General features: G+C 51.6%; 1 protein-coding gene across 3 annotated transcripts; it reads right to left on the bottom strand.

The window, feature by feature from the left end:
• Window positions 1–4,630: 4,630 nt before the first annotated feature.
• Window positions 4,631–20,069, bottom strand: Abcg4 (ATP binding cassette subfamily G member 4). Of its 3 annotated transcripts, none has more exons than XM_052188576.1 (15): window positions 19,452–20,069; window positions 18,631–18,880; window positions 13,856–13,973; window positions 13,630–13,762; window positions 13,471–13,521; window positions 13,169–13,314; window positions 11,652–11,775; window positions 11,426–11,540; window positions 11,105–11,247; window positions 10,179–10,277; window positions 9,793–9,961; window positions 9,603–9,703; window positions 6,705–6,863; window positions 6,470–6,588; window positions 4,631–6,305 (listed from the first exon to the last, which is right to left on the bottom strand). In XM_052188576.1, the coding sequence occupies exons 2-15, from the start codon at window positions 18,866–18,868 to the stop codon at window positions 6,080–6,082; spliced, it is 1,941 nt and encodes a 646-aa protein (XP_052044536.1). In that variant the 5' UTR covers window positions 18,869–18,880; window positions 19,452–20,069; the 3' UTR covers window positions 4,631–6,079. The 3 variants fall into 3 exon arrangements, with proteins under 3 accessions (XP_052044536.1, XP_052044535.1, XP_052044537.1); XM_052188575.1 differs by having other exon boundaries at window positions 19,460–20,068; XM_052188577.1 differs by lacking the exon at window positions 19,452–20,069 and adding an exon at window positions 19,038–19,445.
• Window positions 20,070–21,393: the final 1,324 nt, after the last annotated feature.

The following is a 21,393-nucleotide window of genomic DNA, read 5'->3' as shown; positions in this document are numbered from 1 at the left end:
GCTGGCAAGTAACCTTCAACCAAGGAACGCCTCCACATGCAAACATGGGTGTGCAATGTGCAGAGAACAGACATGAAATAGAGAACTCAAGAGAGAGGATCCTCAGGGCGAGGCTGGGAAGAGGCTTTTGTGGTCTACCCACCGCTGGAACAGAAGACCAATGGCGATAATTTTATCTCGGCGATTGTCCATTCATTCCACGTGTGGTGTTAGGCCAGTACTGAACACTCGCCCTGGGCTGCCAAGCAGAGCAAGTCGTACAGGGGCTTGACAATGAATTTCTTCAGAGGCCGAGGCACACTATTAGGAAAATTACTACATGCTTCTAGCAGAGATCGTGACATTTGAACTGGCTGTTAAAAAGTCAGAAGGACATACTGGGCAGCAAGGTAAAGGGCATATTTGCATTTTAAAGATGTTCTTCTAAGATTGGAGAGACGGCTCAGCCGTTAGAGCACTGGCTGCTCTTTCGGAGGACCTGGGTTCCATTCCCAGCATCTACATGGCAGCTCACAACCAGCTGTGACTCCATCCTGGTGGATCTGATGCCCTCTTTTGGCCTCTTCAGGCACTGCATGTATATGGTGCGCAGGTAAACATGCAAGCAAAACACCCATACACATATTTTTTTTTAATATTAAAAACAAAAGAGTCTGGGTGGAGGTGGCACATGCCTTTAATTTCAGTACAAGAAGGCAAAGGCATGCCGGGCGGTGATGGCACATGCCTAGAATCCCAGCACTTGGGAGGCAGAGGCAGGTGGATCTCTGAGTTTGAGGCCAGCCTGGTCTACAGAATGAATTCCAGGACAGCCAGGGCTACACAGAGAAACCCTGTCTCAAAAACAAACAAACAAACAAACAAACAAACAAACAAATAAAACAAAAGGCAGAGGCATGCCAGGCAGTGGTGGTGTGCATGCAGAGGCAGGAGGATTTCTGAGTTCAAGGCCATCCTGGTCTACAGAGAGAGTTCCAGGATAACCAGGGATACACAGAGAAACCATGAAAAGAAAAAAAAAAAGGGTGGATGGATGGATGGATGGATAAATAAAATTCTTCCAGAGAGTTGAATGATATAAGCATCTCCATGGATGGAGTCTCACGGGTGACATTTAGAGTCCAGTAGTTTCTCTCTACTTACCTTGCCATGGGAAGTCAACTGTCACCTGGCTATAATTATTGTTCACTGCTCACAGCAAAACCATTCCCTTCCCCCTATGAGTATGACAACTGTGTGGGTTATTATATTAACATATAATTTGACTGGCCTCTGCAGACAGAAGAGCTATGAGTCATGCTGTGGGCATGTCTTCTGTTGTCTGGCTTCAGTATGGGCCACCAGGTGCTCGCACTGAGAGCCATGCCACAGAACACCATCTTTTTTTTGATTTTTCAAGACAGGGTTTCTCTGTGTAGCCCTGGCTGTCCTGAAACTCACTCTGTAGACCAGACTGGCCTTGAACTCAGAAATCTACCTGCCTCTGCCTCCCAAGTGCTGGGATTAAAGGTATGTGCCACCACTGCCCAACCCCGAAAACCATCTTGGTCACCTCTGCCCTCTAGCACTTTGCCGAGGCTCTGACACAGAGAGGCAGCATGCTGTGAACACAGTCTCCCAGGCCTCTGTCCACCTCAGGTTCCTTAGCTATAAATGGAGATGATGGTAGCGCTGCTCTTAGCCCCATCTTGGGGTGGCTGTGGGAATCAAACGCTCTCTGAATCTGTGGACTGTCATCCAAGTGTTCTCTGTGCCCGAAGTTGATTCCTGGCTTCCAAAGGGCCCTCTCTAGTCGCTGTGGAACTTCAAGTCAAAGGTGTTTGATTATTCCAGACCTATTTCATTTGGGGCTTAGAGTGTAGCTATGCTTAGAGTGTAGCTATGCGTAGAGTGTGTTTAGTATGGGTTGAAGACAGGTTTATGTTTTAAAAGACAGCCAGCCAAAGGACTCGGAGGTCAGGGACTGTAATCCCAGCTATTTAGGAGGCTGAGGACAGACTGCTATAAATCCAAGGCCTATAAATCCAATCCTAGGTTACAGAGCGAGCTCAAAGGCAACCCAGGCAATGACAGCCAACTTGTCTAAAAGTGTGAAACCCTTAAGAAGGCCTGGGGATACGCAGGGGCCTTAGGTTCAACCTGCAGCCAAATAAATGAGCAAACACAAAATGAAACAGTAAATGAATAATCTGAAGAAAAACTAGTTTATGACGGCTGCTCGTTCCTGTAACCCCGGCACTTACAGGATTGCTTTGAGGAAAACCTGGGCTTTACTCTTCCTAAACATGGTCAGGAAGGAGCCTGGAGGTGGAGCCTGTTTGTATAGTGCTTGCCTTCTGTACATGGAGCCCTGAGTTTAGTTTGCAGTTCACTGCATGAACCACATGTGCCTGTCTGAAAGTGTAGTGTTTGCTAGGTAGACACAGAGAACCAAATGCCAGGACAGCCCTGTGCTGACAGAGTGAGTTCAAGGCCAGCCTGCACCATCTGAGGACCTGTATGAGAAGAAATAGATAAGCTCCTCCTAGATAAATAATACAAGCGAATACTACAGAAAAATAAACGCATCTGTGTGTGCTGACTCTTAATCCTAACACTGAGGCTGAGGTAGGCAGGTCCTGGAGTCTGAGGCCAGCCCGGCCTCTGTAGTGAGCTTCAGGCCAGCCAGGTTTACATAGTGAGACCCTGTCACAAGGAAACAAGCAAAACAAAACAAAACCAAAACAAACAAAAAGGAAGGAGGGAGGAAGGCAGGCAGGAAAACAGGCTGATGCAGAAACCTTTATCTTTTGACGAGCCCTTTATCAGCATCCAGGAAGAAGGTCCCTAAATGCCCCCCAAACAACCTAGGATTCAGATTCTCCCAACTTCCCACCCCCCTCTCTTCAAGTCTTTGTAAGAAATGATGTTAGTTTGTCTACAGTCTTGTACCCAACTAGTCTGGACCCTAGTCCAGACCAGAACACTTCTATCTGGGACACAACTGTGCTGTCCCAGACAGCTGACAGAGCTGGTTTCAGTAGGTTCTTTAAATTCGCCAACCCTCGGGCCCAAGAGAAAAGAAGATGAGACAATAACCAGCTTGTTGGGCCATCTGCCACCAGGTCTCACGACCCTCAGAACACTCGCCCACTCCAAACTAATATGTGGTACTGATTACTGACGGCTCAGCCCTGGAACATGTGGCCAGGTAGAAAAAAAATGGAAAGGAAAAGAGAAAATTATGGGCTGGAGAGTTGGCTCAGCTGTTAAGAGCACTGACTTCTCTTCCGGAGGTCCAGAGTTCAATTCCCAGCAACCACATGGTGGCTCAGAACCATCTGTAATGGGATCCAATGCTCTTTTCTGGTGTGTCTGAAGACAGTGACAGTCTCATATACATATCATACTCACATACATGAAATAAATAAATAAATCTTTAGAAAAAAGAGAGAGAAAAAAATTTAGAGTAAGTCCACTGAGGTCCCTGCCACTCCCATCCTGGAGGCAGATAAGGTTCTAGGCCAGTGGCTCTCAACCTATGGGTCATGACCCCATGGGAGTCAAATATCAAATATCCTGCATGTCAGATATTTATATTAAGATTCATAACAGTGGCAAAATTACTGGCAAAGTTATGAAGTAGCAATGAGATAACTTTATGGTTGGGGGGAGGGGTCACCACAACTTGAGGAACTGTATTAAAGGCCCGCAGCATTAGGAAAGCTGCTCTGGAGACTTTTCTGTTTCCCATCGCCCTTTCTGAAAACCTCTGACTGGCACTCTCCCTCGCCCTAGGCACTATCAGGGCTCTATGAGGCCCCGGACCACTTTGGTAATAGACCTATGCATCAGACATAAGAGCTCATGCACAGCTTACAGACCCAGCCGGGACCAGGAGCCCTGAGCAGTCCTGACAGAAGGGAGTCTGGTAGCGGAAGATTTGGTCTCCACGTTCCGGTTCTCACCCTGCCCACCTTTAGGCAGAGTCTCATGTTGCCCAGGCTGGCCTTGAACTTCCTTGGTAACTGAGGATGACTTTGAGTTTCCAGTCCTCCCGTGCCCACTCCCTAGTTCTGGGATAACTTGTGCATACCACTACATCTGGTTTACACAGCTGGGACTGAGCCTAGTCCGCAGGCATGCTAAGCAGGCCCTCAGCCAGCTGAGCTACCTGGCAAGCACTCAAGGTTCCAATTCCACTATTTAAGGGCCACTGTCATCTTTCTCTCACCCGAAAACAGGGATGATGACAAAGGACAGTGCTGGTTGGCACTGAAGTTTTAGTCAGGCAGGAAGTATGACACAAATATTTTGTTTTTGTTTTGTTTTGTTGTTTTGTTTTTCGAGGCAGGGTTTCTCTGTGTAGCCCTGGCTGTCCTGGAACTCACTCTGTAGACCGGGCTGGCCTCGAACTCAGAAATCTGCCTGTCTCTGCCTCCCAAATGCTGGGATTAAAGGCGTCCGCCGCCACCACCACCCAGCGACACAAAGATTTCATAGGATTTGCATTCATGAATTTGATGGATGCCTAAGACTTAGCATCCCTGCCACAAGATCCCCAACGCTCGCAGACATCTTGCCAAGCGCTTTGAAGACCTCCTCCTATAGCTTATGATAGCAGATGGCAGATCCACATCCACGCCCTGCATACTGTATAAATATAGGTTTTATTAATAATGGGTGAAATCCCACAAATACAACTGGTCTCTGTGTAATGAGAAGAACCTGGGGGCAGATACAGAGGAGTGAGCACGGGGACTGGGGAAAGAGTCCTGGAGGAGGAGAAACCAGATATGGGGTGATCCTGAACCCACCGAGAAAACAGCCAGGCATGTCTGCCACCTGGCATCCAGGCCCTGCTGCTCTGATGTCCAGGAACCGGCTGCTGACTGGAAGATGAATAGATGTGAACGGGAGTTTGAGTGAGCAGCAGGCAGCTGGAGAAGGAGCAGGTGAGTGGTGTCAGCTTGGGTCACAAACGGAGGGCCATGGGGGAGCAGTGGCTGAGGCCAGCTATGCCCGTTCTTGTGCTTGTTAGGTTCTGACCTCTGGGAGGCCAGTGCCACCCCGGGCTCAAGAGGGAGGGAAGACTGGGAGATAAGACACCTGCTGAGCCTGGAGCCACACTGGGTCCCCCCAGTCTCCTTCTTAGCCTCCAAAGTGGGATTCTGCAGGAGGACCCTGGGACTGCTCCCTGCCACAGTCACTCTTCCTCTGAGTCATAAGAGATGGTGCCTGTGTAGGGCTGAGATGGCCTGGTGGCCTTTGTGTGCCTGTGACATAATTCTGGAGAGGAAAGGAACCTGTGGAACTAGCCTCAGGAGCAGCAAGGAGGGAGGAGGGGGGCTTCCCCGACTCGCCCCCCAGAATAAAGTGCATTCTCCAGTTCCTGTGGCAGATGGGAGAGTGACAGAGACATTATTGCAGAGGCGTCATTGAGATCTACCCTGACCGAAGGCTTAGGGACCGGGCCGGGACATCCCATGCTCTCTCCAATCTCCAGGACTGGGAGTGGTGGCCCAGACAGAAAACCCGGCTTCTGTCTCAACAGATGGTCCAAATTAGCCAAAGTGGGTGTGGGGAGAAAAGGGGAGAAGGAGGAAGCTTCCAGAGTCCCTCCTTGCTCTATCCAATGTCCATGATGGGACTCCCTGGGGACCCCACCAGGGCCCAGCCCTGGGACTCCAACCTGATAGCAGTTTACCAACACTAGTGTGGTAGGGACCCCAGAGGGGGTCAATCCGATCACTTGTAAGTCAAGGCCTAGAGAACGTGGAGTTTCCAGGCTAACAACAAAGGAGGGTGCTTTCGGCAGAGGAGGGCAGCAGCCTCCCAGCAGTCTTTGCATGCAGGTGTTGGAGACAGTAGGGAGGAAGCTACAAACTGCATCAACTTGGGAAGACTCCTGGCCTTGGCAGGAGGGCTGGAGCTCTACCTCCGGGGCAGAGGCTGAGCCACCACGGCCAGCCAGCCGGTGAAGCAGCTGAGAGAGGAGGGCGGCTGCACCAGCAACCAAAGCCCAAGTCTACAAGTTTAAAACAGCCCCCAAAGGGCTGGACCTGGGGGCTTCCTGCCCAGAAGAGGTAGGAGCCAGGCTCTATCTCTCGGACTTGACCCGGTACCGGAGCACAAGGTAAGCCAGCAGCCGCAGGGCCAGGAAGAAAATGCCCAGGACCAGGAAGTCCATGTAGAGTTTGGCCTCCTCCACATCCAGCTCACGCAAGATGATTTGTGGGTCCCGGAAGGGGCACTGTTCATCTAAGCAGGTCAGGTGTCCTCGCTCCATGCCATAGATGGTCAGGATCAGACCCTCAAAGCCATACCTAGATAAACAGGAGCATCAGAGTGACCCACGGGGCACGGGATCCCTGTCCCTCTGCAAATCAACAGAGCCCAGCCAGGTTACGAGGGACAGGGGCAGACATCAGACATGGCACAGCCCCTTTAGAGCTGGTAGGACAGCCTGTGGGGAGGGAATCACACCCACCTGACATAGGAGAGGTAGGAGCTCCATTGCAGGTAAGTGGGGATGGTCTTGAAACTGACGAAGAAGCCGGAGAACAAGAGGACAGGGATGGCAGTCACTGGGCCCACAAAGGTGGCCACCTGAAGGGGAGGGGAATGGAGCTTGGCTGTCACAGGAGTGACCACGGTTCCATCCACCCCACAGAAGCTCTTGATGCCTCCCACGAGATCCCCCACCTGGGTGCCAACTTTCCTACCTGCAAAGAGGTAGAGGCAGCGCCAATCAAGAGTCCCAAAGACTGAGCAACTAAGGCGGTGGCTATGGCCAAGGCGGAGAAGAGCAAGAAGCGGCTGGTCTCAGCTGGCTGGCCTGTCATCCAGTACACGATGCTGCAGTACACCACTGGGCAGACCACCTGGGGAGCAGCCACAGAGGGACCTTCAGGTCGAGGGCAGGTGACCTAGGTCTTGCTTCCACTTTCCTGGGAAATGAGTGTTCCCAGGGCTCCTCAGCCCTCACGGCCTCCACTCTTGTTCATGCTGCCTTTTAAACTGAAACACGGCCCTCCCTCCCCGATTACACCTTGCATAGCTGTGTTCCGGTGCTCTGCTGGGTTCAGGCATGGTGACTCCTCCCATCTCTGAGCATACATAGTCCTTCTCACCATTCCAGGGTAGTGTTTGTATTCGTGTGTGTTAGTGTGTGTGGTGTGTGGTGTGTGTGTGTGTATATCTGTGTATCTGTGTGTATGGTGTGTGTGTGTGTGTCTGTGTGTGTGGCATGTATATGTATGTATGTATAGTATGTTGTGGTGTGTGTGTATATATGTGTGTCTGTGTGTGGTGTGTGTGTGATGTGTATGTGTGGTGTGTGTGTGGTGTGTATATATGGCATGTGTGTGTTTGAAGTGTGTGTTTATGTGTGTGTGTGTGTCTGTATGTGTGGTGTGTGTCTGCATGTGTGTATGTGCTCATTTATTTAAGTACACACAGAGGCCAGAAAGGGATGTTGGACCCTCTAGAACTAGAATTACAGGTATTTGTAAGCTGTCTGACATGGGTGCTGGTAACTGAACTCAGGCCTTCTGCAAAAGCAACAGGCACTCCTAACCACTGAGCTATCTCTCCAAGCATATACATTATACAAATACATATACATATATTTATTTGAGACTTGTTTTTATTTATGTGTATGTTTCTGTATGTGTCTGCCACCTATGTGCAGGTAACCATGGAGACCAGAAAATGGTGTTGTATCCCCAGGAGTTACAAACAGTGTGAGGCACCTGGTCTCTCTCTGTGTGTGTGTGTGTGTGTGTGTGTGTGTATGTACTAAACTCTAGTCCTCTAGAAGAGCAGCAAGCATTTTTAATCTTTTATAGATGAGTCTTTCTCGAGTCTCCTTATGTTATTAAAGAATTAACTGTCCCTAGGAGAGCGCTGTTTCCCCTTGAGGCTGCTACCTCTTGGACACAAAGAAGCAGACTCATGGGCTGGGCAAATCTAGAGGTCTAAAGCACTCCATGGAGACTCTAATTACTAAGGCCATAGTATATCTGTATATTTTGTTAAATAAACATTATCTTAGATATTTTTATGCTTATAAAAAATAAGATGACAGGTTTATTAATTTGCTTCATTTTGCTTACTAACCCTTCACATCAATTTTAAACCTTAAATATAAGTTATAATTTGCCAAGTGATAATTTCTTAGCACTTGAGAGGTTGAGGCAGGGGGACTGCTACAAGTTCAAGGTCAGGCTGGCCTAGATAGTCAGTTCCAGTACAGTCCTGGCTTATAGATCGAGGTCCTATTTCAGAAATAACCTAAACAAATAAAATACCTTGGTGGAAGGGGAGAGGAAGTAGAAGGGGGAGAGGAAGGAAGGGAAAAAGGGAAAGAGGGAGAGAGGGAGAAAGGGAACAAGTTCATGGGAAAGAGGAACTTGGCTCACTAGCTACAGTGGTACAGAATACAATCTGTAGGCTCACAACTCCCAGACAGAGACATCCAAAGGCCAAGGTCTCAAGGTCTCACCTCCCTCTCTCTCTCTCTCTCTCTCTCTCTCTCTCTCTCTCTCTCTCTCTCTCTCTCTCTCCTCTGTACACAGCACAGAACAGCATCCCCTCCTTTTGCTTATTGTTTGTCTGTTTGACTGAGCCAGGTGTCTCTCACAGCCCATTCTGGTCTCAAACTCCGCAGTCGTGAGTGACCTTGAATCCCTAACCATCCTGCCTCACCTTCCAAGCGCTGGCATTACTGGTGAGCCTGGCCACACCTAGATAAAGGAACACTTTTCTGTGATTTATACAAAGGGTTATTGGTGGCCCTGAAGCTTCAAGCAAGGTGGAAAGGCTCTGAACAAGTGCCAGCTGGCATCTCCATGACACGATCGCTTCTAAAAACTTTATAGGGAGCCAGCAAGTTGGCTCAGCAGGTAAGGGCGCTCGCTTGCCAAGTCTGACAATTGTTCAGTCCTTAGAATCTGCAAGCTGAAGGGAAAAGATCTGAACTCTGCATGCCGTCCTCCAACCTCCGACCTCTGACCTCTGACTTCCTTACATATCCTCTGGCATAAATGTGTATTTACACACACGATAAATAAATACATAATAAATAAATAAATAAATAAGCAAACAAATAAATAAATATTGCCAGGTGCGGCTTTGCATACCAGGAAGCAGAGGCAGGCAGAGCTCTGTGAGTTCAAGGCCAGCCTGATCTATAGAGTGAGGACAGCCAGGGCCATGGAGAGAGACCCCGTCTCAAAAAATCAGAAATTAAAATTAGAAATTAAGCTTTATATGCATTCACATTTAATTCTAAATCTCAGCTCCCAGAAGACACTGTTGCCACTCCATTTTCCAGGTGGGGTCACAGAGGCAAAGACAAACCGGTTACAAATAAGGAAGGCTCTGCTGCCTATGATGTAGAGACATTTGTTATTCTGTTATTATAGCCACCTCTTTATTTATTTATTTTGAGATAGCTAGTCACACTGTAGCTCAGGCTGGACTTGAACTCACAGCCATCCTCCTGTCTCAGCACACACCCCGACAACCTGCCAATTTAACCCCAAGTGTTGGGATGAGGCGAGCCACCACACCTGACTGTGGTTATAATTTCCCGTTAGCCCACAGTTTAGGCGACTCACCTGGAAGGGCACGTCAGCCATGGTCTTGGCCAGGTAATAGGCTTTGAGACTGTACCAGTAGTTCAAGTGCTCCCTCATGAAGACTGCCATCTCTAAGGGAACTGCAGACACCACGGGAGGTCAGTCTTGGCCCCTGCCTCCCACCCAGCACTCCCTCCTATCACCCCCCCCCACAGGCAGAGCAGCTCACAGGTGAGCACGGTCGGCATGAGGGCCGCGAACATGAGGAAGAGCATGGAGAAGAAGAGGAAGCCGGTATTGTTGAAGACCTTGCTGGCATCGTCGCCAATGTGCAGGTAGAGGAGACCAATGAGGACGCCGATCAACACATGTGACATGAACCGCAAGTGGGTCAGGACCTATGGCCCCCGTCATCAAAAGAAGAAGTATGTGTTTCAGGCCAGGGAGTGGGAGGTGGGGTAGAGGACGCGGGAAGGCCATGCTAGGGGATGCCCTGCAGGCATACAGCGCCATCACACAGGAGAGTAGTGCTCCTAGTTCCCATCCCAGCTACGGAGATTCCATAGCCTAAGAGGTCCAGCCTCCAGCTCCTGCCCCTCAGAATGGCAATCTCACCGTGTCCCTGAGGATGGACAAGAATGTCCTCCTGAAGAGGATGCAGAACTGGGTTAGGGTGCTGGTAGCAAAGGTGTGGCTTTCAATAGGATCCAGTTCCTAGGTAGAAGAAAGGGGACCAGATGAGCGCACCCTAACCCACCCACTGCCCATCCAGCTCAGTAGATGGAAGTCCCAAGCTCTTCTCCAGACAGCACCCGGGGCTGCAGAAGGAGGAGCCTTTGCCCCTGAGCTGCTCTGGGTTTAGGGGTGAGAACCTCAGGGAGCTTGAGGGTGGATGGGAAAGAGAAAGGGGGAGAGAGCACATACAGATGCTTGGGTGGTAGGAGACAGGAAGGAATCAAGGACCCCTCCTGGCTCACCTGACTGGCCCCTTCTTCACTCCATTACCACTAACTCTAAAGCTATAATTGTCTGAATGGGCCGCTGGATCACCTATTGATTAACCAGGATGACAATGACTGACAACAACAATCACCTAGCCTCTGGCTTTCAGGAGGGATGGCATCTCCTCTAAGCAAGGGATCCCTGAGGTAGACCCTGGCCGCCCCTGTGGCCTGCTGGGAGCCTATGTGATTTGGTAGCTAGTCTTCCCACCTGTTTCAGAAAGCTAGTGTGGTCACCTTTGGGTTAGAGATGACAGCAGACCACCCTGGCCCTGAAGTCAACAACTGTACCCCACTTTCTAGATGGGCCCTGAGCAGGCACTGAGGGCAGTGCACCAAAGATGCTCATAGCAGCTCTGGAGGAACAGGCGGATGAGAAATCCAAGGCCCAGGAGCTCACGACTGTTAACAGCAGGTCTGTCCCAAGCACCAGGCTTCCCATTACAGTGGCAGCAATGCCTCTGGGGACAGCTTTTTGGCAGTGTCTTTGTCTACGGTCCCATCTACCCTCCCCCACTCCGCCCTCTCCACCCCACTCACCGGAGGGCAAGTGGGGCAGTGGGCAGGGACCTCATTCTTCTCAGGGCTGCTCTTCTTCTCGGCCATGGTGCAAAGGCCATTCTGCACAGCCCTGAACAGCATGGGGTTCAGGTCTCCATACTCTCCAGAGGCCACCTCAATGACTAGGGGGACACAGAGCAGAGTGCTCAGCTAGGCTTCACGCCTAATTCCCAAGGGCAGGGCAGTCCTTCTTTGGTATATGGGGAAGGCAGGTGACAATGAGCTCTCTGTCCCCAAGAGGCCTTCAACAATCCAAACCCAATGTCTGTCACCCGAATCCTCCCAGGAGCCCCCACTTACTGAAGTCCGCGGGGTTGTGGTAGGTGGGACAGTGCAAGCCAAGCCCCTTCAGATAGGGAATTAGGTTGGTAACCACGCCCTTGAAGATGCACTGTCCCTGGCTCAGGATGTAGAGCTGAGGCAGAAAGGCATACATGAGGAAAACATGACCGGTGGCCTGGTGGACCCCATGACACACACGTCTCTCTATCACAGCCAGCCTTCTTGGTGACCCAGAGATACTGACCTTGTCAAACATCTCAAAGAGCTTGGCACTGGGCTGGTGAATGGTGCAGATGACGGTGCGGCCCCCATGGGCCAGGGACTTCATGAGGGACACCACTTGGAAACAAGAAGCGCTGTCTAGACCGCTGTCCAGAGAGAGGTCACCAGGGACCAGTGAGGTGGATGTGGCTAAGAAGGGGTGAGTGAGGCGGGGCAGCTTCTGTGAACGGGATGGAACTAGTGGGAAAGCACTCCTCTGGCCACCCCTGAACTGGCTAGTCTTTGTCAACTTGGCACAAACTAGATTCATCTGGAAAGAAGGAATATTAACTGGGACAATGCCTCCTTCAGAGAAGTCTGTGAGGCCATTTTCCTGATTGATTATTGATATGGGAGGGCATAGCCCACTCTGGGCGGCACCACTCCCTGTTAGGTGGTCCTGAGTTGTATAAAAAGCAAACTGAGTGAACCTCAGAGAGCAAGCAGGTAAATAGCATTCCTCCATGGTCCCTGCCTTTGCTCCTGCCTGAGTTCCTACCTTTATTTTCCTTGACTACGGACTGTAACCTGAACATGTAAGTCATATAAACCCTTTCCTCCCTCCCCACATTGCTTTAAGCATGGCCTTCATTACAGCGACAGAAAGCAAACAGACAAGCCCCTGAATCCTGCACACGTTGTATGGCTCAGATGTTTACAGGCCCAGACACTGCCCAGTTTAAAAACCATATGCTAAATGCCTGTTGTGTACCAGGGACTGAGGTAACAAGGGCCCGTGTGAGACTGGTCTAGAGAGAGACAGACATGTCCATGGTTGACTAGAGAGTAGCAACACAAACTGGAAGACTGACCAGGGATCAGCCATGCCATGCTGCAGCAAGGGGTTGTAGGACAGCCAGGGAAGGGTCCTGAGTCTCAAAAGAGCAAGAGTTAGCTGGTGAAGGGACAATGGAAGGTGTCATGGTGAAGGGTATTCCACACAAAAGGCACAGCAGGGGTGAAGCTGAGGGGGTTAAAACACAAACTTCAATGGGAATGGCAGCTCGAGTGTTCTTAGAACAAACTATGAACGACCAGAAAAGAAGCCACTGACTGTCTTGAAGGCAAATGGGATTCGTTGCGTGGTCTGGAGCAGGGGAGTGGCACTTGCCAAACATGTTGTTTAGAAAGCCCGGTCTGGCTACAGTTTGGAGAAAGGTGCTTGGGGGACTAAAGGTGGGGACATGAATTTTGATGATGTCCTAAGCTCAAGCATTAGGGATGGGACTGGGCAAACCTGAGAGCTACCAAAAGGAGGATGTGATGACTAAGGACTGCTGCGGGGGAGAGGGGAGGGAGATGTCAATCAGGAGGGTGGAGCCCAGCCTCCAGACCTACACCTGGATGAAAGGCGCTTGCCTCTGTGGATTAGCAAGGATGGAGTCCCCAGAACACTGCAAGCCGGGGAGCTAGTCTCTAGTCACGGAGCCAGTCACCAGACTGGCCCTAGCTTAGGGCTGAGAAAGGGGGAAACCCAGGTCAGGAGAAGCAGGGAGCTACCTGGTAGGCTCATCAAAGAACATGACAGGCGGGTTGTTGACCAGTTCCAGAGCAATGGCCAGGCGCTTCCTCTGCCCTCCAGAGAGCAGGGCTGTCCTCGTGTGAGAGCAGGACATCAGTCCCAGGGCTGTCAGGATCTCTGTCACCTGCAGGCACCCCCACCCAGCCCCAATCAGCCTCGGTATCTGGGCTTCATCTAAGCACCACCCCAGTTTCATAAAGGCTTTTACCTTTAAGCTGGTGTTCCCCACCCAACCTGGGGCCTCGGAAGGGCCTGACCCCTGACCCCCTGCCCTGCTCACCAGTTCCTTCTTCACTTCTTGCTTCTCACTCAGCTTCAGGTTGGCAGAGACCTAAACAAGCGACAAATGAGTAAAGCAGGCATGTGTGCCAGGCCCTGCCCAGCCCCTTCAGCTGGGGATGGAAGAGGAGCCTGAAGGAGAAGGCCGCCCTCTCCTCACCATCATGGCTTCCAGGACTGTGAGGTGAGGCAGAAGCATGTCGTCCTGCATGATGTAGCAGGACATCTTGCGGAAGGTCCTCAGCTCGCGCGGCCTCCCATTAACCAGGATCTGCCCCTTCATCCCCGACTCCCTGCAGGGAGATCGGTGGGCAGTGAGCACCTTCTGTGCTCTCCTGAGAAGCCCCTCTCCCGAGCCCTGCCACGCCCCCATTCTTCATTCTCACCTGTATCCCGCCAAGATGTTCATGAACGTGGACTTGCCAGCCCCAGAGGGGCCCATGATGCCGATCAACTCTCGGCGGCAGAACTTACCAGACAGGCACTTTAGGAGGGTCTTGTAACCTGCAGCGAGGACAGGAGAGTCACTGGGGAGGGCTAATGGATCAGAGACAGCCTTGCAATTCTTAAAGATGGGTCCTGGGGAAGCGACTTGGCTTGGTCATTGAACCGCTTGCCACGCAAGCACAAGGAAGAACTGTAGCCTCCAACTCCAGAACCCATTTGAGCTGCCCAGCTTAACCTGTGTGTGGGGATGAAGGCTGCAATCCCAGCTCGGGAAGCTGAGACAAGGAGGAGATTGCTCTGAGTTCCAAACCAGTCTGGGCTACAGAGTCTGAAACCCTGTCTAAAGCAAAACAAAAGGAACAAAACGAAAGGGCAAGAGGGATGGCTTGGCAGTTAAGAACTGGCACTACTCAGGTAGAAGATCCAAGCTCTCTCTGTCCCCGGCACCCACTCTCAGGGACTCACAACTACAGTACCTCTAGCTCCGGGGACATGAGGGCACTCTTCTGGCATCTGCAAGAACACACTCGCTGATTGGCATCCCTCACCACCACACATTTTTAAATAAAAACGAATCTTTGACAACAATAACTGAAAGGCTGGGGTTGGTGGTGTTGAAAAGGCCAAGGTAGGGGGTTGGAGAGATGTCTCAGCGGGTAAGAGCACCGACCGCTCTTCCAAAGGTCATGAGTTCAAATCCCAGCACCCACATGGTGGCTCACAACCATCTGTAAAGAGATCTGACACCCTCTTCTGGTGTCTGAAGACAGCTACACTGTACTTACATATATTAAATAAATAAATCTTAAAAAAAAAAAGAAAGAAAAGGCCAAGGTAGGATGACTAGCCAGCCAGAGACCCTACCTCAAAGAGCAAGGTGGATGGATGGATGGATGGATGGATTGGATGGCATTTGGAGAATGACTTCTGGTTCCCACATACATACATGAGCACACACACACACACAGAGAGAGAGAGAGAGAGAGAGAGAGTCTTAGAAGAGGCTTAGTCATAGGTAAACTAGCCATGGCTGAGTAGAGTTACATTACAATGGGCAGGCAGTTCTTATACAGTAGCTCCCACCCTCTCCTCCTGTTCCCCTTAGAAGTGACCACCACTAGTGTTAGAGTCCAGCCGGGAGCGAGGAGGGTTGAAGGCTGTGGGAAAGCGGCTGTCTCTCCTGAAGGCTGAGGTGAGGGCCCCCGAGGTCCTAGAAGACCAAGGCTCTCTCCTTATCATAGTGGCTGCTGTCTCACCCACTCCAGGGACAGGGGACACTCCCACTGAGCAGCCCAAGCTGGCTGCCTGTCCCACGTTCCAGCGGCACTTTTCAGATGCCAGTACATTTGTCACTCCATGTGCCTGGGCTCACGCCCCTCCCTGAGCCTCTTAGTCAGGGAACATCTTGGGGGAAGGGTCTGCGCCTTACTCATCGGCCTCAGCTGCCTGGCATGCAATAGATGCTCGGTAAGCATGTTTTCTTGGAGCTTTTGTTCAAAGAAAAAGAAAAAAAGAATTCCTTCTTTATGTCTTCGCTGCTCCAAAAGCTTATCTCTCCAGCCCCAAACATGGCCAATAAAATTTCACCTGTCCTTCCCTCAGTGGGAAGCAATAAGTGCTTAAAGCACACCGGTAGGGAGTCAACTGGTTCAAACTCTGAATCCACATTACCAGCTGTGTGACCTGAGGCGAGTTGCTTAACCTCTCTGAGCTCTTTAAAATAAGGATGATGGTGTCTGCCTCCCGGGATTGTTGTGAGGAGTCAATGGAGTAACACATGGGAAGCTTATGGCTCCGAGCTTGGCACACACAGTGAGTGCATCTCACAAGGCAGATTGTGTTATAATTCCACTTGACAAATGCTTATCCAGATCTACCGTGTATTAAATTCTGTACCAGACGCTAGGCAGAAAATAAACTAAGGAAGGACAGTTTCTGCATTCCAGAAAGCCACAGACTAGGTAAGAGAAAATGGTTAAGAAAATGAGAATGAAACTAAAAGCTAGGGTTAGAGAGAAAAGGGAACAGAGGAGATGGAATTGCAGCAATTCACCCTCTGAGGGTGGACAGTAAGGTAGAAATCAGGAGTGGCTTCCTGGAAGAGGTGGCACTGGAGCTCAGGAGGAAGAGCAGAAGCCCCCAGGCTTTAGGCGAGAAAGCCCTGCTATAGCATAACCCGAACAGAGGGCACAGACTGTACAGAGCCAACTGGTGCAGCCAAGGACCAGGGCCTTGCCTCCTGAGCTCACAGACCTGCTGTGGTGAGGACTCTGGCCCTCATCCCTCACCTGATCCAAAGCGTACCCCTTAACAAAGACAATGAAAGTTTACCTTATGTAACCTGCTGCCCATGCCACCCAGGACCATGCCCACTGTGGGACCGGCCCACACCAACTGCCGGCTGAGAGACTATTTACCTTGAGCTGTTCTTCCAGCACAGATGAGTTAAGGGGAGGCCACACAGCCAGGGCTTTACTGAGAAAGGGTTGAATCTCAACCAGAAAGGCGCTCCAGCAGCAGCACACTCACCCAAGTTCCATCAGTCTGGTGCCAGACCCGGATGATGCCAGTCAGACCCAAGGCCTGACACAGATATCACCTTATGCTCGCTTGCCTTTCTCAAAGGAACCAGCTCAGCTGAGCTCCCAAGAAACACATGAGGAAAGTCAGGCCAAGAGAGGGTGTTCAGCCTGCCAAAGGCCACACAGCATCCCTTGGGTTGGAAACCCTTGTCTCTTAACTCCCACTGAATCACAACTACTCAGCCTGTGAGGGATCTGCAGACCTCCCTCTGGAAAGACACCAATGTTCTAGTCTTGCTTCGGTTGGGAGCTCTTTAATTTTGCCAGATCACTAAATTTTTTTTGGAGGGGGGGGCATGGTTTCAAGACAGGGTTTCTCTGTGTAGCCCTGGCTGTCCTGGAACTCACTCTGTAGACCAAGCTGGCTTCAAACTCAGAAATCTGCCTGCCTCTGCCTCCCAAGTGCTGGGATTAAAGGTGTGCGCCATCACCGTCCAGCCACTAAATCTTTTAATTTAATTTCTTAATTTAGGCTTGGGGGTGGGATGGGGTCTTTCTATGTACTTCAGGCTGGCCTTGAACTCAACAACCATCCTGCCTCAGCCTTCACAGTGCTGAGATTACAGGTGTGTGCCATTACGACTGGCAAGTCACTACTAAATGATTAGGGTCTGTGATTCCTCATCAATAAAAGAATAATAATTGGCTGGGATGTAGCTCAGTGGTAGAGCGCTTGTCTAGCAGAGCCCTAGGTCCTGGCTCCTATCCCCAATGCCATTAAAAAAGACAGCAGTATTCCCTCCCAAAGACTTAATAGGGTTATTATGTTATTAAGTGGGATCAGTAATAATTAATTGAGTGTGTTTGGAAAAACAAATGTCATATACTGTTCAAGGGGACTGCTGACATGTTCACTCAAGGAAGGCAGAGGTCTCCCCCAGATCCGTTACACTTCCCCTCTCTGCCACCCTTAATTTTGTTGTGTCCTCTCCAGGGGGGAGAGGGAGTCAAAGAATAGAGAAGCCAGGCAAAGGAGGAAAGAGGGCAGAGGGCAGAAAAAAGCCAGGGCTAGAAGATGGCAGAGAGAATAAGAGGGTGGATGAGGCTGGCAAGGTCAAAAGGGAGGAGTCGCTCGCCAGGGTCCCTGCCACCGTGATAAGGAGACCTGCCTAATCTAGCCACATTCTCCTTCGCATAAAGTCCCAAAGGCCGAGGAAAGAGCAAGACCCTCAACATTCTGCCCAGAACTTCTCTGAGAACTGAAAGAGACAGCTTAGGGCTAGGGTATTGGATAAGGAGCCCAGATGCCTCAGGTTCACTGGCTCAAACACACACACACACACACACACACACACACACACACACACACGCCCTTTGGTCGCCTATGGAAATGAGCAAACATGTAGAGACAGCTGATACTGAGCCCTGTTCTGAAGCACCCCAAAGCTATTTCTTAAGCCACAGAGGACACTGTCTCAGCCCCACCCCTAGCCCACACCCAGATCTGGGAAGCAAACCCAGCCCAATCTCTAGGCTCCCAGCCCGGCTATTGGATTAGGCATGTGTAAGGGGCTCTAGGAAACCTGTCCTGACTGGGGAGAAGAGAGGAGGGTGGGGGAGCTCCAGTGTTTCTAGGCTTGGGGTTCTGCTCTGCCTCTTATGAGCAGTGGGGCATTGGTCAAGTTATTCAGCTTCCCCCAAGTCTCAGTTTCCTCATTGGTAACATGAGGGTGACATCCCTTCTGTCTGATCTCCACCCCTCCCACTTCCAGGGACTGTGGCAATACAAGAATGGAGTAAGACGGCTGGAATGAGAACATCTTTAAAAATAGGTGTAAAGATACTGTTGGACCTTGAAAACAGCCTCCACAGATAGAGTGGGTCCCTTCCCCAAACCAACCTTCACAGGCAGGAGGAGAGAGAGAGGGGGAGGGAGAGAAAGAGAGAAGACTGAGAGAGACTGAGAGACTAACTCAAGGACCAGAGGTCATAGGGTCTATTTAGAAGAAAAAGCTTCAATAGCAGATTGAACTCCCATAGTGCAGGCAGATGTGGGGAGGAGGGATCTCGTACCCCAACTGCAGTTGTGCAGTGAGGGTTAGGGTCTACAAAGCTTGCAGAGCGGGGATATCCCCGGGACTTATGCTCCTGGAGAAGCAACTCAGCGAGAACCCTGTGGGGCTGTCACCTACCCCGTTTGCGCCAGCAGGGCCCCTCCCGCACGGAATAGGACAGTTCTATGAACTCGATGTCCACAGCAGAGCGCTTGGGCAGGTGAGAGAAACGCTGCGCTTCTGTAATATGGTTCTCCACCTTCTTTAAGTGCGTGGTCAGCACAGGGGGCTCTGCCCCGTCCTCCAGCGCCACGGCCATGGCCACAGCCCCAGGGCCCAGTCCACATCCCACAGCCTCCAGTGCCTTCTCCGCCATCACGCAGCCGGCCTGCAGAGAGAGAGAGAGAGAGAGAGAGAGAGGGCCTGCTTAGCTCGGGGCAGACCCTCCAGCCCTTGCCCTAGGCGCCATAGCTTTCCGATGCTGCCCCGCCTCCACTCCCCCCACCCCTGCCTCCTTCTCAGGGCAGATCCCCAACTGTCCGCACCCCTTTTCCCGCCGGGTCTTCTGCACTGGGCAGCACACTCCCCGCCGTGCAGTAACACTCAGTTGCGACCTCGCCTCGTTCCTAGGCAGTCCCAGCTTGGCCTTGCTCTCCCGGCTCGTCGAAGCGGTGCCCGTTCCTCCCTCCCCACCGCGGCCTTAATCTCCTTACCCTACAGGCCAGCAGTCCCTGGGGGCCGGGCGAGGGTAGCCACCCGCTCGGAGGTCGGGGAAGCTAGGAGGCGGAGGGTGGGCCGGGGGAGGCTCTGGCCTCGGCTCCGAGCCCCTCTGCACAGACTGGCACCGCTCCTTGGCCGGCTTCCCCATCCCACTTAGATGGCCGTGCGCCTCCGGACAGTCCCCAAAGACGGCGGCAGACCCCAGACCCTCCAGGCCGACCCTCTAGTCCCCCGCTCGCCTGGTCACCTTGACGCGTCTCCGGCCACTGCGACGCAAGGATGCTCAGCAGAGATGCTCAACTGGGATGTTCGACCCGGATGCTCAGCGTTGCGGCGCGGGAGGTGGACACTCCCGGCTCTCTTCACCTGCCTCTGGCTGCGGCACCGGCGCCCCGGCTCCCTGTCCCGGTGGCCCGGGCCGGGGCGGGGCTAGGCCAGGGCGGGCAGTAAAGGAAGGCAGGGCTCGGGTCAGAAAGGATGACACGGTTGCGGAGGGATGGTTGAGGTCTTGCCGCGACCCCACTTGGATGAACCCGCCGGGTTCTGTCCTCTGGTTCCCGGCGCCTATCCGCTGGAGCTAGTCGGGCGGCGGTGTTCTCTTCCAAGCTTCTGCTCGCTGGTCCTGATGCTCTTAAAGGGCCCGTACTGCCCCTCACTCCGCGAGTGGCAAGGATGGAGGTGGCAAAAGCAACGCCTGCAGCGTGGGGGCCCGAAGGGGCGCTTTTGTGGACCCGGGACTGAGAGCTAGCGGCAAAAGGTCAACCCCGAGGTCGATATAAGGAAGGGAGACTTGAAGTTACTCAGAGGCAGGTCCTTGATCTGTAGTTGCCCAGGGAGTTGGGAAGCTGTCAGTCTATCTGCATACACAAACCCCACATTGCTTATCTCCTCCAGTTCAGCTTTGGAGCGCAGCCCCACCCAGCCCTAAAGTACAAAGGACTTGTATGTATAATTTTGAGGGTATAATTCTTGGGACTTTGAGACAGTCTCTCACACCTCTTCACATCTTCCCTCTCTAAAGGCTCAAGAGGACACTAGTTATGAAGAGATAGGGGACAATAGTTATGACAAAGTCTGCAGGCAGCTCCAAGGTTAACCTGGACCCCATGAAAGTCTTTATCCGACCAGCCAGATACAGGTCTCCAAGCCAGTATAGGCTGGCCCAGGAGATGCAGGGCTCTTCAGAGTCTATCTTGGACGTGTACATTCTTTCTCAGCCTACAAGCGTGGGCTGGGTCCTCAAAGAGTGCTTTCACCGCCCCCCTTCCCCGCCGCCACCCACACTAGCTCTGGCCCTTTCTCAAGCTTTGCCCCTGCCTGCCCTATCCTTTATTTCTGTAAGGGGTCAGTAAGTTAGCCAGCCAAGTCATGAGACTTGAGCTTTTTAGTCCCTACCTGTCACACAGACAGGAGGTAGGCTTAGGTTCCTGGTACTGCTTCCACCACCACTGCAGCAGCGGAAGATGGATAATCTTCTGAATAATCAAACACCAGCGCCAACCCCCCCCCCAACCTCTCTGCAGCCTGGGAAACTAGCGACCCCTGGAGGGCATGTCCACACCCACCCTGAGACTATGAGGTGCCTGGGGGGTTGGGATCTAATCTTTCCCAACGTGCCTTCATCCCTGTCCCACCCATGGCCATCCTCGGGACCAATCTTCCCATTTTCCAGGTGGACCCTCTATTCTTCAAGTCCAATACTTCATGACAAACAATACCCCAAAGATTGCTCTGTGCGTGTGTTAGGGTCTCACTAACTCAGGCTGTGGCTGAGACTGGCTCTGACAGCCCAGTCCTCCTGCTACTATCTCTTGGGTGTACCATCTCTTATGTCACCAGGCCTGTCTAACATAAGCATTTACTAAACAACTACTATAAACTGGACATTCTCCCCCTACCTTTGGTTTTTTGAGACAGAGGTTCTCTGTACATCCCTGGCTGTCCTGGAACTCACTCTGTAGACCAGGCTGGCCTTGAACTCAGAAATTTGCCTGCTTCTGTCTCCCAAGTGCTGGGATTAAAGGTGTGTGCCACCACAACCCAGCTAAACTGGACATTCTTCTCAGATAATCTTAGTATCTCTATGAGGCAGGGTTTTTGCTTTATTTTGTTGAGGCAGTGTCTCACTATGTAGTTTTGGCTGGCCTGGAATTTGATAAGTACACCAGAATGGCCTCACAC

Source organism: Apodemus sylvaticus, chromosome 7, assembly GCF_947179515.1.
Source record: "Apodemus sylvaticus chromosome 7, mApoSyl1.1, whole genome shotgun sequence".
Taxonomy (NCBI): Eukaryota; Metazoa; Chordata; class Mammalia; order Rodentia; family Muridae; genus Apodemus; species Apodemus sylvaticus.
This window is presented reverse-complemented; position numbering and strand designations above follow the sequence as displayed.

Bases quoted from the DNA above. Each gene is read 5' to 3' on its own strand.
- Abcg4 (XM_052188576.1), bottom strand. From the start codon at position 18,868: ATGGCGGAGAAGGCACTGGAGGCTGTGGGATGTGGACTGGGCCCTGGG. The intron at 13,763-13,855 runs GTGAGAATGAAG...ATCTCCCTGCAG, and splicing joins AACATCTTGGCGGGATACAG to GGAGTCGGGGATGAAGGGGC. The intron at 13,522-13,629 runs GTGAGGAGAGGG...TCGCTTGTTTAG, and splicing joins CAGTCCTGGAAGCCATGATG to GTCTCTGCCAACCTGAAGCT.